Here is a 22,045-nt window from a genome sequence, read left to right as displayed (position 1 = left end):
AGAAACAATAATAAGACCTTCCAGCTAGCCGATCAAGCATTTGATCAATAAAAGGCATAGGGAAATGATCTTTGCAAGATGTCGTGTTCAGCTTCCGGTAGTCCATACACACTCTCCAACCGGTGACAGTTCTTGTCGGAATCAACTCATTTTTTGAGTTAGGGACAACAGGGATGCCCCCTTTCTTTGGCACACACTGGACTGGACTTACCCATGGACTGTTGGCAATCAGGTAAACCACCCCAGCATCTATCCACTTAATAATCTCTTTCTTCACCACCTCTTGCATCGGTGGATTCAATCTTCGCTGATTCTCAACACTTGGTGAACTTTCCTCCTCCAACTGAATTCGGTGCTCACAAATTCCGGAGGGAATCCCCCGGATGTCTGCAATAGTCCAACCCAAAGCTCTTAAATGCTTCCTCAAAACTGCGATGAGTCTTTGAGTTTGGCCCTCGTTCAGAAGCGATGACACAATAACTGGGAGGGTTTCATTTGCTCCAAGAAACAAATATTTAAGATGGGATGGAAGTTGCTTGAGTTCTAACTTCAGTGGCTCAATAATTGATGGTTTTACTGGAGGAATTGTTCGTTTCTCTAAATCAAGAGATAACTTCTTGGGCTCATAAGAGTAAGACCCCAGACCGGTGAGTGAATTCACTGTCTCAATATATTCCTCCATTTGTTCTGCATCAAAATTCACCAAGATGGCAGATAATGCTTCACCCAAGCATTCTTCCTCCATTTTGAATTCTACCGCTTCATCCACCACATCAACGGAATTAATGACTGAAATACTTTGATAAAAACTAGGTAATTTCATGCCTTTGCTGGCGTGAAAAGTCACCTCCTCATCGTTCACCCGGAACTTGATTTCATTCTTCTTGGAATCCATAAGAGCCCTCCTCGTCGCAAGGAAAGGTCTTCCTAGAATAATAGGAATTTCTTGATCAATAGCACAATCAAGAATCACGAAATCTGCCGGCAGTAGGAATTCCCCGATTTGGACAAGCACATCGTCAACTACCCCTACTGGCCTTTTTATCGATCTGTCAGCCATCTGCAACCTCATGGTAGTTGGCCTTAGCATCCCTAATCCTGATCTCTTGAAAATCTCAAGGGGCATAAGATTTATGCTAGCCCCGTTATCACACAAAGCCTTGGCGAAATCCTGCTGCTCTATGGTGCATGGAATTGTGAATGCTCCAGGATCTTCCCTTTTTTGCACTGTGGTCTTGGAAATAATAGCACTAACGCGATGAGTGATACCCACAATGTCGTGTTTCAATGGCTTCTTCTTCTTTGTTAAGAGATCCTTCAAATAATTAGCGAACCCATGCATTTCTTGGACAGCGTCCATGAAAAGGATGTTCATCGTTAACTGCTTGAGTTGATCATAAAATCGCAAGCACTTGTCATCTTCTGTTTTCCTCACTAGCCTTTGAGGAAAAGGCGGTGAAGATTTGAACAATTGGCTCAAAGGGCGTAGAGCGCCAGAAAGTTTTGCTTTCCCTTTTTCCAGGTTTTCTCCGTGTGCCTTGAGATTATCAAGATTCTGCTCCTTTTCATCTATAATAGGGACTTCCTCCTCTGTTTCTTCCTCCACAATATCATCAGATACATCAGGTTGTACCTCTTCTTCAATAACTGGCTCGAGATCAACCACCTTTTTATTAGCACCTTGAAGTATTTTACCACTTCTGGTGCTAATAGCAGCTACATGCTCCACAGAGTTTACCCCACTACCTTTTGGATTTGGAACTGTATCACTTGGTAGTTGTCCACGTTGAGGAGTATGCACTTCTCTGGAAAGGTCTCTGAATTGCGATTCAAGCTTCTGAATGGAAGCTGAATGAGATAGTTGAACCTGAGACATTCCCTTGATTGTGCTCTCTGTTCTGTCCTGATTCATTAGCATTTTCTGCATCATACTTTTCAGTTCCGCAGAATCATTAGAAGTGTTGCCAGCAGAGTTGCTAGCTGAATTGTCTCTCCACTGTTGGGAATTCGATGCTTGCCTTCTTGGTGGAATGTAAGGGTTCGAGCTCTTGTTGCCATAATTATTGTTGTTGTAATTCCCTTGATTTGGATTTCCCTGATCATTTCTGCTATAATTGTTCCCTTGAAATTGTTGTTGAGGATTTTGCCATGGGTGATGGCCCGGACCTTGATAATTTTGCCTTTGATAGCCCCCTTGCGAGTTATTGATATAATTAGCATCTTCATACTGTTGTTGCCCATCTTGGTACATCCCTTCAGGGACTTGATACATGCCCTGTGGAAGAGGTGGTAACTCGTCAACAACATTTACCCCTTGTGCATCTTTTTCTGCCAACTTCTTTGATATTAGATCCACCGTGGTTTGCAGTTGAGCAAAGGCATGATCTCTCTCATGGTTTTCTTTTGCAACGACAGCTAGTGATGGACTACCATAAGAAAGACTCTCACTATCAGTTGAATGCCAAGCTTGATTGTGGGTGGTGAGTTTATCAAGCAAGCGGGTGATGACTACAAATGACTTGTCCATGAAGCATCCTCCCGCGGCAGTATTGACAGCAATCTGATTCATTGTATCTAAGCCCTTGTAGAATTTCTCCGTGAGAATAGCATCCGGAAACCCGTGAGTTGGAGATTGAGCTAGATAATACTTGAACTGCTCCCATGCCGAATATAACTGTTCCCTCGGGAGTTGTTTGAACTCAAAGATCTTGTCTCGAAGTTCAACCTTTTTGCTCGGTGGGAACCACTTCTTCAGAAATATGTTGGCTAGCTTGCTCCAGTTATGGATAGAATTGATGGGAAGCTTTTCATACCATTCCCTTGCTTGGCTAGCCAAGGAATATTTGAAGACCCGTAACCGAAGTGCATCGGCAGAAACAACACCTTGGGATTGTTGAGAACATACATGCAAGAAGTTCTTCAAATGTCGAAGTGGACAATCCTCTGAAGAATTTCGGAAATAACCTTCAAGTTTCAGCAGCTGATAGATAGAACTATCAATTTTGAAGGTAGCATTTCCAGTTCTAGGAGGGACCACAGCAGAAGCATAATCAGCTTCATTGATGAATTCAGCAAATATATTCTCATCGTCATCCTCTTCTGGTGCAGGTGGGTTCACTTGGAGTCCACCTTGGTTTCCTTGATTTCGATTCGGTCTTCCTGCCATGTTCACCTGGTTCACCACAACAGCAAACGAGGTGTGATGGAATAGAAAAAGTTTTAAACAAGAGTACACAACAATTAGTAATTTCTAAACCGTATTCCCTGGCAACGGTGCCAAAATTTGATACGCTCAAATTACACCTATTAATGGCGTAAAGCGGACGTGGTCAAATATAGTAACCCAAACAAGGTTGGGGTCGAATCCTACAGGGAATATGGAGAGAAAAGGATACTAATTGTATGTGATACTATTCTTTAAAGGCTTTTATCCTATTCCGGACAGTTTGAAATAATTGTTGAGTAATGTAAATGAATACTTTGACTTGAATTGTATTTAATGCGAGAGAAAGACCAAGGTTGTGTTCCCCATTTTGATTAGATATTATGCTTCAGGTTTCAATGTGATATATTTCTAATGGTTGTTCTAAGAATATGCACTTGATCTCTTAAGGACTTCCTAATGTTTCCCAACAGTTAGGCCGTATTTCCTCTTTATAATTTTTCCAAATATAAAAGAGTTGAAATCGAAGAGCGACCAATAATGCCAATTTAGACTTGTTCTTATCCCTAAGTTAGTCTATTAAACGAGGGTTAACGCCCCGAGTCATCGTTATTCAATCTTACCAATACTAACTCTCTTTTCCAAGAAAAGTTAGTATAATGGCTTAGGTTAATGCTTGCAATCATTACCCAACGCTAACGCACAAAGATAGAATAAATACTAACAACCATTATGCATATATCAATAATAGAAACTCATTCACATAATATCCATCATGGGACCCACAACATTAGCGTTAAAATTAGCTACTCATAATTTTGGCTAACAAAGAAAGCTTAAAAGTTAACATAATATACTTACGATGCGAATACAATATGGAATGAAAGTGAAGTTGTTGCTTTAAATGCTCCAACCACTTCTAATATTCAAGACCTAAAGTTAATGCTCCCAAGAAAAATCAGAATATCTGAATTAAAACCCTACTTTAAGTATTTATAGGGACAAAAATCGCGCCAAGTTTCTGGACAAAAACACCCTTACGCGGCATCGTTACAGACCGTAACACAAGTTACGGTCCGTCCTTCGGTTCGTCCTTTGTCAGCTTGATGTCACGGCCACCATGCGACGGACCGTAACACAGGTTACGGTCCGTATCTCCCAGCGGATCATGGCCTCAATCTTCAGTGGCCAATGCGTTACGCCATGACGTTACGCCCCGTAATCAGAGTTTCGGACCGTCCTTCTGGGGCATAACCTTTGACACTACTTGGCAACTTTCTGGAAATTTTCCTCAGCTTACGGTACACGTTACGGCCCGTAACATGAGTTACGGACCGTCCTTCATAGCGGCACGTATCCTCTCTGGTACGGATCACGTTACGGTCCGTAACATGAGTTACAGACCGTTATTTAGCTCCAAGTTGTCCGTTTTCAGCATTTCATATCATTTCCGATCCTTATTCAACCAACCCTATAAAACAAAAAAATAACATAAGAAACGATGTAAAAACACTTAAAAATAAGAAACACTTCTAGTTACAAAGGCATAAAATGTACCGAAATTCACGGCACATCAATTGGATGAACTCAATCCCTACATGGTAGGGCCCATAATGAGAGTTAGGGTTTGAGTTGACTTATGGCAGGACTTGGATATATCTAGTATTAGGTTTGGATCGGCTGAACTCAATCCCTACATGGTAAGGCCCATAATGAGAGTTAGGGTTTGAGTTGACTTGGGATTCTTGCTTTCATGCGGCTTCGGTGTCCTTGTAGGAGTGTGAAGTATCTTGAAAATTATGGCAAGAAATCCTGCAACTTGTCCGCCAAGTCTTTACGATAAATGACAAATCGTACTCGCAGTAGGACTCTGAGTTGGAACATGTTCTTGGACCTGGTTCAAGTCTCTTGGATAGAACATGTTTACAAACCTAGTTCATCCACCTTGTTCAGTCCAATCCTTTATCTCAAGCATCTGTCTGTAAACTTGGTTTACTTGCCTTGTTCATTTACTTTGTCAATCATCAAAACATACGACAAATTTTCCCTTTTTGATGATGACAAACTGTCACGACCCAACCGGAGGACCGCGACGGGCACCCGGTGCTAACCCACCCGGGCACCTCTTATCATACTTTCACATTTACATCTAGGTGAGCCACATAGCTAAATCATACTTTTATCCTTCATTCATACTATTTCCATTGGGCAACAATACATTTATATCATCATCAACAAGTATGCCCACAACAATGTACATAAGCCGACGAGGCTAACAAAATGATATCCAAAACCTAGGCCGACAAGGCCAAGTACATCTAACCATATACACAAGTCTACGAGCCTCTAAGGAGAGTATGTCATATCATATAGGTGGGACAGGACCCCGCTATGCCCATAAATATGCACACAAAGGAATAAATACCAAATGTTGTAGCTCCGAATGAAATGGAGCTCCGCTATGTAGTCCCTGAGTAATAAAGCTATGGATCAAGCCTGTCTCCCTGGCCACCTGCGAGCATGACGCAACGTCCACAAAAAAAAGGACGTCAGTACGAAGAATGTACTGAGTATGTAAAGCATGATAAACATCATTATGAAAGCATAATAGACAACATAAGAAATAGCATAGGATGGGAGATAGTAGTATCATCGTCATAAACACTTACTTGCTTTTTATAGGGACTTTCCATTTCTAATGCGTGATTGTGTACATACATCCATATCCGTACTCATTTACATTCGTATCCATTTTCGTATTCATAGCATATTCGTATTTATACTCATATTTATATCGTATACATATCCATATCATGTACATAGCATATCCGACCATGAAGGTTCGGTGTTTCGCATACCCAGCCATGGCAAGGCTCGGTGAGTATACATACCTGGGCCCTACCAAGGCTCAGGGTTATCCGTACCCAACTGGAGTAGTGCGCGCGCAATATATATATATATATATATATATATATATATATATATATATATATATATATATATATATATATATTCTACCCGGCCATATAAGCTCAGGGTTTCATAATAGTCGTACATAGACACATACACATAAAAGCTCATAAGCATCTTTAGCATCATTACTATCGTCGTTCATTACATCTATCCTTAGAGGATTACTAATCATATAAGGAATTTAGTACAATCGTAACATATCGAGAATCATGAGCTTAGTAGCTTTTGAAGATAGCATCATTTGGAGGACATCATAGGCTCATAGAATATTAAATATTTGGCCAAAGAACCATGCCTTATGAAAGAAGGGTTAGCCTTACATACCTTTCCGTTCAACTATTCTATCACTTGCACGTTCTCCTTCAATGCTCACGTTTCTACCTTCATTAGAGTTATACTATCATTAGAAAATCGATAGCTTAGCATACATGACTAAAGCTAGAGAAAATTGGACAGCATCTCCTTTATTTGTACGACTTCCTCCATATCATATATCAACTCCCAAACATCAATAATAACATTCACAATATCATAACAATACTCTTTATTCACATACATTATCCTTACTTCTCAATTCACTTCCAATCATCCATATCCATGGTCATAGCACACAATTACATTCATTTATATATAATGTCTATCCCATGTTCTTAACATCATTATAACATAACCATAATCACAACACATCAAGAATCATGACTCAATCCAAGCTATTACTAAAAAATGACAATATTCCCCCATTCATGACCCATTTTCTATATCCTTCTACAATCCAAGTGTTTCAACTTCTCAATACCTTAAACAACATGGAAATACCATAAACCTTACCTTAGATGGTGTATGAATGAACCTTGGGTGGAAACACTTCACTTGAGCAAAACCCTAGTTTCACCTTCACTTGGATTCCTTGTCTTGGATGAACTTTAATAGGTTTCTTACACTTGATTCTCTTGGTTTGATGTAGTTGTTCACTAATATCCCTTGAATTCTTGTGGTAGAAGTGTAAATGTTCTAGAGAGAAGGGGAAAGTGAAATGAAATAAACTTTGACCCCTTATTAATAATACAAAATCTGTCCCGCTTGGATTTCACGGACTAACATACGGTCCGTATAAATTATACTGACCGTATGTTTGGTCGTACTTTTGGTCCAGTGAGGGGTGCTAATCTGGGCTGATTATACGGCCAAACATACGGCCAGTATAATTTATATGGCCAGTATGTTGGGTCGTATAATGCCCAGTCCTTCCGAACTCATTCTCGTCGACTGGTTTGATCTCCAATCCTTAAGGAGCCATCTTGACATTTGTTTATCACCTCATTAATGATCTAAGGGATGTTATAACTCTTCTCCAAAGCATCATTAAATCATCATTAACTTGTTACTCGTAAATCCTTTCCGATACATATCGTATGCCTTGCCTTCTCTTGGCAAACTTTCTCCTCTTACCTCGAATGCCTTTGAAATCTTAATTAGGGTCATCAAATGTCATTCCTTACTTATTGAAATACCGTACACTTCGTGCTCTTCGTTAGTCTATTCACTGTGCATCAACGAAAAATTTTCCGAGGTGTAACCCAAACCTATGTTTTTAAGCATTTGTGTAACCTGTTTCAGACATCTCAAAGCCTAGAAAATGAACACCAACAGCTAAGATTGAACCAGGTTCGCATATATGGGTTATAAACATTACACAGTACTTTCCCCTTTTGACATCATTAGAAAGTTATTCCAAATCAGTTAAGCATTAATTTGAACTTGCAATATAAAACTCATGGCCACTGGGGCTATCACTTATACACATAATAGAAACATTAGCTCAATTTGTATCTTCTTGAATATTTTGAAGCACAAAAAGATAACAAAGAAATATAGGAGAGCAAAACAGTTTCCATTATCATTGAAAGAGAACACAAACACAGAGCGCGACCCACAAGGGTGGCTCAGTTGGTTGAGCATGGGGCTTTCATAATGGAGGTCTCAGGTTCGAAATCATTTACCTATAACAGCAGGGAATTTGCCTTCTGGGTCAAGCTCTTCGCATGGGTCTTGCCTAGTGCGGGTTGTCTCTCCTGTGTGGTTTGCGAGCTATTGCAGAGCAGCTGGATTTACCCTGTGCGCACCCGAAAGGTAGCTGCTGCGCTTCCCATGTCATAAAAAACACCAACACAGAGGTATCAAACAAACATACAAACCAAAAGAAACCAAGAATCGAGGTTTTAGAACAGGGGTCAGGGATTGAACAAAAAGGATAACTGAGGGAAACTAGGAGGATGGTTTGGATGTTGAGAAGGAGTCTTTAGAAAGGGTAGCGACTAAATCCTTAATAGTCTTAGTGTTTTCTGCCTTCTCCTTATTTAGTGCAATCTGCAGACTATAAATCTGAGCATTTAGAACTTCTTGCTCACATTCAAACTTGACCTGCAACATATCCAAGTTATAGTGACGCTTATCCTTCAATGCTGCAATCTCAGCCTCCTTGGCTGCAAGTTGGTCCCTTAAGATTTGCAGCTCCTCATCAGCATCCCCAATAGGAAGTTCCTGTCACGTCCCAACCACGTGGGCCGCGACTGGTACCCTAACTGGGTACCCGTACGTACCTACCCAACCAGATTTCGAATCATACGGATTTTTTTTTTTTGAAACAGAAGTAGGCCGATACAAATACGGCACGCGCGCAAACATACATATATATATATATACATATACCTGAACATACAGACATTTACAGATAAGCCGATAGGGCTAACATACAGACGAAACCCGAAACCCACACATCTATCTACAGGCCTCTACAGACATACAGAATCATATGACGGGACAGGGCCCCGCCGTACCCAGAATATCCATACATACAGAGTGTACAGAAGACAGAAGATATATACCAAAAATATATGCTCCGAGTCAAAGGAGCTCTTCAAATAGCAGAGTCGGAAGCCTACGCGGGCGGCGTATCACCTGGTGCGTCTGTACCTGCGGGCATGTAGCGCAGCCCCCGAAGAACGGGGGTCAGTACGAAAAATGTACCGAGTATGTAAAGCAGATACATAACAGATATAAACATAGTCCGAACCGGAGTCACAGAAATATAACGTACAGAATTATAAATCAGACTGACGGACAGAGTCATGATTCAGACGGACATACAGAATCGTATTCTATACAGATAAACAGGGTCGTGGTTCGGACAGACCGACGGAATCATAATACGGACAGACGAGCAGAATCAGAACCCATACGGACATACAGAATCAGAATCCATACGGACATACAGAATCAGAATCCATACGGACATACAGACTCAGCCGTAACACAGACGGACAAACAGAAGTATATCGGACAGAGTTATGCATGCAGAGTAGCACAGAGTCATACAGAGGCGTGTGTTTTATAAATACAGATGGCACACGCATATATTCATACAGATCACGGCCCTGTCTGGGGGCACGGTAACAGAACCCGACCCTCTTAGTACGGGACGCGGTGGACAGACAGAATCAGATCAGATCATATGCCATCCTGGCCGCCATCCCCATACACAGATCATAATATCATACAGACATACAGATCCCGGCCCGTACGCCGAGGGACGCGGTGAACAATGCAGAGAAATATGCACGATAACAGAACCTGGCCCGGGTCGCAGTGAAAGAATGCATTGAGACAGACACGAATCGATAAATGAGAAACCACCTACCTACAGACTCAACATACAGACTCGATCAAATTGAAGGGTGCCAAACGGCGAGCCAAAATCAGAATATCCAGATAGTATGCATAGTACGCGCCTATATCCTAATTGGGAAGGCACGACAGATTATTATCAGAATGGGATTCTCAGATATTCAGAAATCATGTTGTATAAATTACACCAAAATAGCCATAATATACACAAAATAATAGTTCAGAAGTTTTTAGAGAAAATCGGACCCAAAATGGAAGTATTTAAAAGTTTACCGGAGATATCGGGCCTTGTGGGCCCGCCTCGGACCAACTCGAGGCTACATACGTAGATTATCGCTAATAGACCTTATGAGGTCATCCATAATCGTTTGGAAGTGTTCCGACTCCGTTTGGGGGAGGTTTTGTACAAAATCTCACTTTAAAGGCAATTTGCAATAAAATAATTTCAATTGAATTGAAGGAATTGGAGCGGTTTTCCGTCTCGAATTCCGGGGAACGGAGTCGTACTTAAGGCTCGCGACCGAGCCTACCACATCCAGAACATGCCTAGGAACGTAGAGAAGTGCTTCACATACCTCGATGGCGCCTTATGCTCGCTTGGCGTCACTCCAAATTTCGTCCAAAATCTGGAAATGGTCAAGTTTACCATTTGGTTAGTTTCATTCTTTCAATATTCCAACTTTACACATACTTGCCTACCGAAATTTCGGCAGCATTTCCTCTGTATATACGACATCCCCGAGACTTAGCTCGGCTTACTTTATCAACACAACAACCCAGAGATAACATCCAACAACAACTGACATCAATAGACACTAAATCATACACTATGGCATTATTAGCCCTCTTTCGACACAACGAATCATCTTTCGTTTTAAACTTGCATTTCCAAACAAAACTTATTATTTTCATATCCATTATCCATCAAGATCATTACGACATACCTCGGGGCATCCATACCATATTCACATAATATTCATAAGCTACACAACATTCAACTTTCTATCAAATCACCATTTTTCCGATCTTTTCCTAACTTTCAACATACGAGTTCATAAACACATTTTCATATTCCAAGTTCATTATCATCAATCACAATTTCAAGACATTAGGCTAAAGCGACATACTCTCCGACAACAACTTAACCAACAACTTCTTCGTTTTAGCTTTAACCATTATCCTTCAATCTACTTCACAAAGCCATGACACAATTTGCATACAAACAAAATCAAATTCATATCCCATACTCAACATAGTACCACACGGCCAACATGCTATATTTCCCAACTTTCCCCTAATTCATTCCACTTTCCTTTCTAATACAATTTCCACCATACTACAACTAAATTACACAAGAATTCAAGCCATTGAAATCATGCAATTGCATATACATTCTCGGCCAACACACCCTAAATTTCAACACACAAAATTTCCATGTTTTTCATTCATTCACACATACTACAACATACATATATCATTTTTTTAACACAACAAAAGCATGAAATTCTCACCTTTCTTCAAGCCCTTCACTTGGAGGATGAAAATGTTTTCTTGCCACAATATTTATACCAACTTGAAGAGGATCTTGTGCTTAGTACAAATCTCACAAAACTTGGATTTTTAAAGCAAAGATTTGGCTCCAAAATTTTTTTCTTTCTTTTCTTTCTTTTTTCTCTCCAAACCCGAATTGCTCCCTTGTTCTTTTTTTTTTTTCTTTTGTTCTTGGTTCCTTATTCTTGAAGCTTCTTTATACTTATCCATCATATGGATTTGTCACATGGAAAATTAATAAATCCTTGGGCTTGGGCTAGGTGGTGGCCGGTTGGGCCTCTCCCATTTGGGCCTTGCTTTATTTCATTTTATTGAGCCCACTTTGGCTAATTTTTTTTGTAATTCATGGAATAAGTTTCCAAAATTCCAATTTTGCCCTTGGCCACCTTTCGTAATTCCACCCCATTGAATTCATAACTCACACATTCATACCAAGTAGTGTCCAATAGTGGCCTTATTCATCACAAGTCAATTTATCTTGAACTTTCCGAATGATCAAAAATGTCGGATGTAACAGTTCCAAAGTCCTAATGACATCCTTCGCCGTCTAATACTGCCAGACTTTAATGGGAACTTTGAAATAGTCAAAGATTTCAGCTAACCAGAACCCATAGGCCAACCCATGGCCTTTATTCTGCTGCAAAGAGATCCTATACATGTGTTGAATCATGAGACTGGGAAGATTTATTTGGACTCTAGTGTCGAGAAGCTCCATGAGTGCCATGTCCAAGAAGATTGCCTCAGCCCTCCCTTCCTTCCTAGCCACAACCACACGATGAACTACTTCAAAATATAGTTGGTAAAGCTTAGGCATCTCTCTTTTCAGTACCCTCTTATGCTGCTTGGTTGTTGGGTTGTTTGAGAAATTTCTTGTCATGTCCACAACACTTGCCATTCCTTAGAGTAATGGCCATTCATTCTTTGCATGCTTTGGCCAACCCACAGAGGGCACATGTAGAAAATTTCACCCAACTTCTGAACATTTAACACAATTTCAACTCCTAACACAGTGCTAGTGAGTTGCTCTCCATTAAAAGTAGCACTAACATAGAATACAATAACTTGTTCTTTGCATATCTTTCTCGTTTCATCTCTCGGAAGAAACAGGTTACTCGGGTTCAATCCTTTCTAACAATACATCCATCTCAAGTCCTCCATGACTAGTGACTACTTTACCTCTCCGTACTGATTGCCTTTTGATCATCAAAATTTTTCGATTGGTTGGATCTTTTAAGTCCTCTGAGTCGAAGTAGTTTTTCATGTCTTTGAAGTCTTGGTCCTCTGACTCGGAAGATTCATCCTTTTCACTCTCAGTTGGCTGATCCACCAGCTTGAACTGAGATTTTTGCTTAGATGAAACAGGTTATCTAACCTGTTTCTTTGTTGCAGTTGGTCTTGACCTTGGAGTGACCACAGTCTTATCCTTTATTTTCCTTTCCCTCTCAGCAGTCTCTCTCTCCTCTGCTGATTCAGTCAAAGATACTGAAGGAGGTTTAGTAGCCCATGTTCTTAGAGCAATGCTTCTTTTGCTTGCCAGCATTGCCTTTTTTAGATCTTTCTCAGCCTTCCTCTTTTGTCCCTTGGTATGTGGAGTTCTGAGTACTGTTGAAGAACCTTTCTCAATTATTTCATTATCGGGCTTTAGAACTGGACCACCAGATGCCATTCTAAGCCTAGACACCTTTTTCATCACAAACTCAGTAATGAGCACATCATCATCGTCATTATTACCTTTATCAGCACCTATCTTTCCTGGATAGGTTGTAGGCCCGGCTCTATGGGTAGGCAAATAAGGCATTTGCCTCAGGCCTCCAATTTTGGGGGGCCCCAAATTTTACCCCAAATAAATTATGTGTTAATTTCTCCTTAAAGAAGATTAATTATTTATGATTAAAAAAAGTACAATATTTTTAGAAATTTATATTATTTTGTTCTCTTTAAAATTTTTTGAATAGAAGAAATTAAAAAAACGTTGTTTTGCCTTCTTACATTCTTTCCGCAAGCACTCACATTATTTTATTCTATTTAACTCTTTGCATACTCTCTTTCACTCATAGTATTATTTTATTCTCTTTAACTCTTTTTGTACTCTCTTTCTTCAAATCTCTGATAAATTAGAGTAAGATAAGTTAGAGTAATGCTTTGTCATAAATAAGAGCCAATAGTCGAAAAGTATTGAGCAAAGTGTATTGCAATTTGTTTTTTTTTTTTTTGAGGTTGTCAAGTATTGTAGCAAGCATATGATCAAAGTGGGTATATCAAGTTATCAACTTCTTGAATTAGATTCTATCGTTCTAATCCTATTATTTTTATCTAAAATTTGTCAACTTAATGCTTATAGAATTATGTTAACAATTCCTTTAATGATTTCCTTAGTGGAAGGATGTTTTTTAACGTTGGATTTCATAATATCTTGCCTAAAATTAACAATTGAAAAAAAATCAAAGAAATCGATTATAACAATTATTAAGTAATAATTTAGCAGCTAAAAAAATTTAGCAAAAATAAATTTCAAATAAAGTATGTATGAAGTTTGTTTAGGTTTTAGGCCTCTAATTAAGGCCTCGCCTTAGGCGTCCAATTATGTTGAGCTGCCCTGATAGGTTGAGTAGCCTGTTCTATTGGAATATCCTTTTATAATGTTAGACCAAGTTCAACAACTTGTTCTATGGGCACATGGGTGTCAGTTGTTGGTGAATCTCCCTGAGCATCAACGGAGGGTTCAAGATTTTGATCCGATTCAGTTGCCTTTGCATCACTCTCACCAAAACTTTCCAGTAACCCAGCCACTACTTCTTCTACAGATTTTGCAGTTTCCACCGGTTCATCTACCACCTCTGTCTTGTCACCAACACCAGTGAAACTTACTCTGGCTTCTGCATCATGTACCCCAGCAGGTGAATGTACTTCAGTTGCGGGTTTTCCCCCTCACTGTGTGCTCCACCAATATTTTCCTCTACTTTGTCTTTTTCAACCACTAATTCCTCAATAGATCTTACTACATGAGCTACCCCTGTCTCCTCTATTACTGCAACTTTTGTAACAATAATTTAATATATCTGTTCGAGAGGACCTGTATCGTATATTCCTTTTAACTCTGACATTTTGCAAGTCAGGCTTCGAGTCTCTTCTCCCTGTACTTCAAGTAGATCACTAGCGTTTCAAGAACATTGGAATGGTCAGAGAAGGATACTAGAGATGGGTCGAATTGGGAGTTATCAGAGCGAATTGGTCCATCTATGTGACATGCTTTTGCTTTGGTTCTCCTAGGATTTTGGATTTGTGGGTTAGAGGTTGAAACTGTACTTGCGGGTATTTCTTTGTTGATAATTAAGGCATAATTGGGTTCGAAATTATAAATGGTGGTGGTGATAGGGTTGAAAGTGGTTGAAGAAGTGGTTTGGGGCTTTTGAGGAGTAGCGGAGGTTGTTGCTTGTTGTTCCATTGGAGAATAGAATGAGGGTGTGGATTTTACAGTAGAGATAATATGATGATGCGAGACTTTTGAGGATGGAAGGTAAAACAAGAAGCGGTTTTCAATGGTAGGGAAAAAAACGGGTGATTGGATATGAATAGGTTGCTTGTTTCAAGGTATTTTAGAACATGTATGAGTATTGGGAAGTGATTTGACTTGATGCTTGCATGGTTTCAAAAGAGAGTCGTCATTGTGAAGGGCTCTTTTGGAATAATGACAGTTGTACACTTTCTTCCTGTGTACTTTTAAATTCAGACTTGAAGACATGATAAAAGATGCAATTTTTTTCATGATTTCCATATTTATTTAAAACACGAGGATGGTGTACATACCTTTCTTTGATAAGCCTTTCAGCAATCTCAACATGCAGCCCAATTTCTGTGACATTCAATATTCATTAGATCTTATGAGATAAATATCTATCATGGGAAATACATGTAGCATTACCTAAATAGGATAATCTTCCCTGTCTCTACCATCAAACCAGTCTGATAGCCATATAATCGCTCTATTAAATGAACTACCATATCCGTTCTCTCCACTTCAATCTCCCTTTCAATCTCTTCTTTTACCATTACGCAAAATTTTAAAATAGTGTCACCAGCTCAACTCTCTTGTAATGGTATTAGTGTCCGAGCTACCCTTTTTCTCAGGTGAGCAGATATGTATGTTATCCATTGACAGTGGTTTAGTCCAATAGTATTGAGTATACAATTGAGACACATCAATATTTAAGGATCCATTGAATTTGATATTTTGAGTTAGGGACTAAATATAAACTTTTTTTTTCAAAAAAAAAAAAAAAAAAAAAAAAAAAGAGGGGGCAACTAATAAGAAAAGTGAATGTAAAATAGACAGAGAAGAAGTGGGGGAAAATGATACCAAATTTTTATACACTACTTTCTTTAAATGTTCCTGGAGATTTTCCATTTCTTGTACATCTCGTTCTTTTCCCTCCTGGACTGTTAATCCCAAAGAATTCACCTCTTTTTTTTTTTTTTGGCGGATCACCAGAACTCCAACACAACTCATGGCTTCCAAATATGAATCCTTCAGAAAATGGAAATATGATGCTTTCTTGAGTTTTAGAGGGGAAGATACCCGCAATAACTTTGTCGCTCATCTTTACAAATGTTTAGAAGACAGAAGAAACAAGACATTCAAGGACGATGAGAAACTTCAAAGAGGAAAATTCATTTCAGCAGAGCTCTCGGAAGCCATTGAGGAGTCAAGAACTGCCATTATCATCTTCTCTGAGAACTATGCTTCATCCAAATGGTGCTTGGAGGAGCTCGCGAAGATCATGGAGTGCATAAACAAGAAGGGTCAGGAAGCCATCCCAGTCTTCTATAAGGTTGAGCCATCAGATGTACGCATGTAGAGAAATAGCTTTGCTAAAGCACTGGCCAAGCACGAGGCAGATCTCAAGGGTACTGATTTGGAGAAGTTGCAGAGGTGGAAGGACGCTCTACGTGACGCAGCCATTATATCAGGATGGGATGTTCGCAAAACTGCCAATGGGTGAGTAGTAGCTCCATAGAATCCTTGAGTCTGATTCAATTTTCACGAGACCTGTTCATTTTTTTTCAATTATGCTGTTTGAACTGTCAATTTCTGGATTTTACCTTTTTAAATAAAATAAACTAACTTTTCAAGAATATGATGAAAGATTAATGGATCAGTTAATTTCTTTAATTTCTGATTAGTAAAAACATAAAAAATCAATTCCATATACTCTTGACTTTTTTCCTTGATAATTAAAACTCTGATTTTAATGACAATACTTCAAGATCTTTTATCTAATTTAAAATATAAAAGATTAAATTACCTCATGTGGGTAGAATTCAGCTGGATGTATTATTAAAGTTGCTGGACTACAACACACTTTAACACACTTTAGGTGAACCCCCAAACAGGTTGGGGTGGGTTGGAATCTAAGGTAAGAGAAAAGATGACACAGGGAGCACCATTTTTGCTAGATAACTTTTTTATGAGATCGCTTGTGAATTTGAAGGTCTTGTTTCCTTTGACATGTTAAATAGTTATAAAGAAGCATTGGGCGTAATATAGGCACCACTTTTGGCTTCTTTAGAGTTTATTATGTTTGACTACCCCTTATTGTGCTTTTACTTGGCGGAATGAAGCAAAATGTATTGGCCAGATTATAAACAATAATTTTCCAAATATGCACTGCACAATTTCAGCTACCGAAAAGCATTTAGTGGGAATCGAAGCTCGAATTGGTGGAGTGGAGTCGCTGTTGGGAGTTGGATCAGGCGGTGTTCGTTTTCTCGGAATCTGGGGCATGGGTGGCGTGGGGAAGACAACTATTGCTAGAAAACTTTATGACAAGATTTCTCATCAGTTTCAGAGGTCTTGTTTTCTTGAAAAAGTTCGAGATGAATCAAAGATGAATGGGCTGAAGCACTTGCAGAGAACACTCCTTTCAAGAATCTCAAATGGTAAATCAGTTGAAATACAAGGTGTTTTTGAAGGAGCGAGCAGGATTAAAGATAATCTTTGTCTCGGGAATGTCTTAATTGTTTTTGATGACGTGGATGATGAGCACCAATTGGAGAATTTAGTTGGAATGCCTGACTGGTATGCTGATGGTAGTAGAATCATTATAACAACTAGAGACAGTGATTTACTTTGTGAAAACAGCCAATTATATCCTGTCTCTGAATTGTCTAAGCAGGAGGCTCTTGAACTTTTTAGTTTGCATGCCTTTCAGAAACGATCGCCGGATATAGAGTTTCTCAATCTCTCCAAGTCCGTAGTAGATTATGCTAAAGGCTTACCCTTAGCTCTTAAGGTCCTGGGAAGTTTTCTCTACAAACGAGGTGTAACTGAGTGGAGAAGTACTTTAGATAGACTCAAAGACACTGGGAACAAAGATGTTATTGAGCAGCTCCGCCTGAGTCTAGATGGATTGACCCCCAAAGACAAGAATATATTTCTTGATGTTGCTTGTTTCTTTAGAGGAAAAAGGGAAGATTATGTGATAGAAATACTAAAAAGTTTTGGTTTGAATCCAGAGATAGGAATAGCTGTCCTTGCTAAAAGATCACTTTTATATATTTCAGAAGGAAGGATTGAGATGCATGATTTGATAGAACAAATGGGTCAACAAGTGGCACGTGATGGTGAACAGGACATGCCATGGAATCACACTAGACTATGGCATGAAAAAGATATAAAAACTGTTTTTTCTATAAATCAGGTACATATATCCTCTAATGGTAGAGAATATGGAGATTTTTCCATTTTCTGTTTGCGTTGTTTGGATTTCACAAAAAGTAGACATCCTGTTATAACATATTTTCTTAGTTCTTTCCAGTGTTTAGGCGCAAATATACCCTTGTAACTTTGCATATGCACTTTCGGACTGCTTTGCAGCATACATGTCTCACATAGTCATCTACATGAACAGGTTAATCACATATTCAGTTTTCATAGACTTACTCAGCACCTTTGGAATATGTAAATTGGAGTAGTTTACTCAGTATACATTTACGAGAGTTCTAGTTTTAATTATGATTACCTGCAGAATCTTGTGCTCCTATTATTTCTTATATTGCTTCTTATATGTTAGCTCGGTTTCTTCATTTTAGCTGAAGTACAGATCACTGATTTTTGTCCTCTCAAAAAAATTATTTTATTCTAAGTTTACTTTCTAATCAAATGTTTTAATGTTTTTGTAAGTTCTCTTCTCCTAAAAATAATTTGACTGATGGCATAGGGTACTATTTGAGAAGAACATTTTTCTTGTAAAAGAGTTTCTAGCGAAGTTTACTCCTTCTTACAGAAGAGTTTATGAGGAAATACATGTTGGAACTTGATATCTGAATTTCAAGAATTAGAAAGTACTCTATTTTAGATAATAATGATGGAAACTATTGTTTGGTAGGTTACAATTTTAGCTTTGCTTTCTTTGTAGGTTTAATTGAAGACGTCATAAAATCAATTCTTAAATGCTTCACTGTATGGTAGGAACTTCTTGCATGAGAATGTAATGCAGATTTAATCAATTCATGATTTTTTTTTATTGAACTTCTAATTGGAAGGCAGATATAAATATTATACCGTTAATTTTATTATTTTCCTAGCCCCATTATGCTCTATTAAGTACAGCCAAAGAAATAAAAATAAAAATAAAGATATAGAGTAAGATTTGTATGTTAAAGGAGAATAGGGTCTGAGGACCCATAGAATTTTATAGATGAAATGCTGAGAACTTTGTGAGTGATGTATGCTTTAGACACCGAGTCAGTAGAGTTAGCTTCCTACAGATTACGGGATGTGGCTGTGTAGTGGTATAATGCTTGGATGTCCTCCAGAGGGGCTAATGCACCCTGACCCGTGCGGCAGGAGTTTGTAGATGCCTTTCTTCGACATTACTTGCCACCAGAGATTCGCTGGGCGAGAGTAGACAGATTTTTTACTCTTACGCAGGGAAACTTTTCTGGTTTAGTCGAGTTACTTTATTTTAATCTTTTCTTTCAGAGGGCAGAGTCAGTTAGAGGTATAGCTGTACCAACTGGCTTAGACCGACATATATGCAAGTTTAGCAAAGCTTTCAGAAACATGCCTTGTCTTAGGTTACTCATGGTCAAAGGGGAGGAAGTCCGACGGCATGATCCTATTGCTGAACCTATTAAGCATCTGCCCAGTAGCTTGATATGGCTTGATTGGAGATACTACATGTCACGCCCCGAACCATGGCCTGGACGTAACACGGCACTCGGTGCCTGACTGCATGTGACCGAGCGAACCACATGGCTTGCTGAATCATCATGATACATAACATATGCGGAATATAACGTGAATTCATGATGAGCCTTTATAAAACATGTTAAGTCATAATACTTAATAAAATACTTGTTTAAACATGAGTGAGCCAAAATGGCTATACGACTCCAAATGTCTGACATGATATAACTGACTTGTCTAGTCTATGAAACCTCTATCATGAGTCTGACTGAAAAACATACTTACTGGGACAAGGCCCCCAGCATACCTTTAGATGCATAATTAATCATAAAACAAAAGTTAACTAAACCCCGAATGAGATGGGGCTCACCAATAAGCTGATACGAATGTTGTCCTACTGAGCAGATGTGTCGTCCTGTATATCAATACCTGCATCGTGAAATGCAGGCCCCCGGGCAATAAAAATGGGACGTCAGCACATTGAATGTACTGGTATGTAAAGCAACCGGAAGAAACAACATGGGACATGGAATAACATGATAAGAACTGAAACTGAAAACTTGGACATAAACATGAGCATGAGCATGAGCATGAGTACATATATATATATATAACATGAGTAAAACATGATAAGTGGGGAGAGCATTTCATAAACCGACAACATGATATCACCACGTGGATACGTGGAGTCTGGTACCTCGCCGGACCAGCAGAGCCCCTATACCTTGCCAGGGTATAAGGTAATAACGTACCTGATGGAACCATTCAGTGTGAAATTAAGGTATCGTCCTAACTGGGCGGAGCGATCCTTGTCCTATGGTGGCTACATAGTTTCAGGCTATCTGAGCCTTCTCGGTAATTCGTGCAACTCCCAAAAACATGAACATAATATAATTGGCTAAGAAGCCCATGATTTTCGTGAATTAACTTGTAATCATGATTCCACGAAATAACTTGTAACATGGTTTCGTGAATTAACTGGTACTTGTCTTGTAATCATGATTTCACGAAATAACTTGTAAACATGGTTTCATGAAATAATCTTGTAAAATAGTTTCATAAGATAACTTGTCATAATCTTGCAAACATGTTCTTGATTCATGAGTAATAAGAATATTTCGAAATCATATATATAATTGATTTGAAAACATGCTTGTAACTTGCTAGATAAAATCATAAAGTTTCATATGAACGTAATGAGAACACATGAGGAGGAATTCATGATTCATGGATTAAGCTGGGATTCCTAATATCAATAATGGAAGATTAGGAATACAATAACGAACATAGATACGAAATTCGTGTACATACATACATAATTACGGGCTACCAATATGTTGGATTTAATGCCCTAGGATTTGAACTTCATAGATTTTTACGAAACGGATCATGGGGAAGAACGTAGAGATTCCCACATGTGGATGGAAGTTCTACATACCTTAACTTCCCGCTTTTGAGCGTATCACAATGTTCTTCAATCCCTTCAACTTCAATCTATAGCAATACAAGTCATAGGGATTCTATATTAGCAACAATATCCATGTTTTGTTCATCTAAGCATTTTATCAAACACTTAGTGGGCATGAAGCTCTATGACCCTCATTAATGGTGTTTTCTTCACCAAATCCCCATTCTTTTACTTCTAGCCAAATCTACAATCTCAATTAGGTGTAATTAACATCATTCTTCATCACACATATGAATCCAACAATCCCACATCAACAATCCAAAAACCCTAGCATAGTTCATATAATTCTCTTTATCAAACCCATTTACTATTCTCCCAAGAACTTATCAACACTTTAATCATCATGAAATATCATAAAACTTACCTTGGTTATTGTAGGAATAAGCCTTGAGTTGAAATACTTCACTTGAACAAAACCCTAGTTCCACCTTCTATAGAATTTCTTGACTTGAATGGATTTGATGTGTTTCTCACACTTAGTTTTGGTGGATTGATGAAGTGGATCTTTTGTTTCACTTGCATTCTTGCATATGAAGTGTTTGGATGGCTCTAGAGAACCCTTGAGTCGTGTAGGAGAAATGGGAATGAAAAAAAATGGGTTTGGGTCTCTTATTAACATCTTAAAATCTGACCCATCGGGCAATTCTACGCCCATTTTTACGTTCCGTATAATGGTTTTACGGACCGTATAACTCACCGTAAAACCATTTCAGTGATTTGGACATTCTGTGCTCATTTTACGGTGGTCTGAGTCAATTTTACGGACCGTATAATTGTTTTACGGACCGTATAATTGAACCGTAAAATTGCCCAGCAAAATATGGTTTTCTGTGACCATTTTACGCTAGCTTGAGTCAATTTTACGGACCGTATAATTGTTTTACGGACCGTAAAATTGAACCGTAAAACTGACCCTCAAAATATCATTCTCTGTGACCATTTGACGGACCGTATAAATATTTTACGGACCGTCAAAATGTTTTACGGACCGTCAAATGGTCCGTCAAAATTCTTCTGC

At 38.8% G+C, this 22,045-nt stretch overlaps 1 protein-coding gene across 1 annotated transcript; it reads left to right on the top strand.

The window, feature by feature from the left end:
• Window positions 1–15,840: 15,840 nt before the first annotated feature.
• Window positions 15,841–19,556, top strand: LOC132615665 (disease resistance protein Roq1-like; the record flags this gene model as incomplete). Its single annotated transcript, XM_060330280.1, has 3 exons — window positions 15,841–16,367; window positions 17,051–18,069; window positions 19,353–19,556. Coding segments are annotated over exons 1-3 (1,377 nt in total), but the record flags the coding sequence as incomplete, so codon positions are not given.
• Between the last annotated feature and the right edge of the window lie 2,489 nt (window positions 19,557–22,045).

Source organism: Lycium barbarum, chromosome 1 (genome assembly GCF_019175385.1).
Source record: "Lycium barbarum isolate Lr01 chromosome 1, ASM1917538v2, whole genome shotgun sequence".
In the NCBI taxonomy this organism is placed as follows: domain Eukaryota; kingdom Viridiplantae; phylum Streptophyta; class Magnoliopsida; order Solanales; family Solanaceae; genus Lycium; species Lycium barbarum.
Note: the sequence above shows the minus strand (reverse complement) of the source record. Positions and strands in the feature narration are given on the sequence as shown.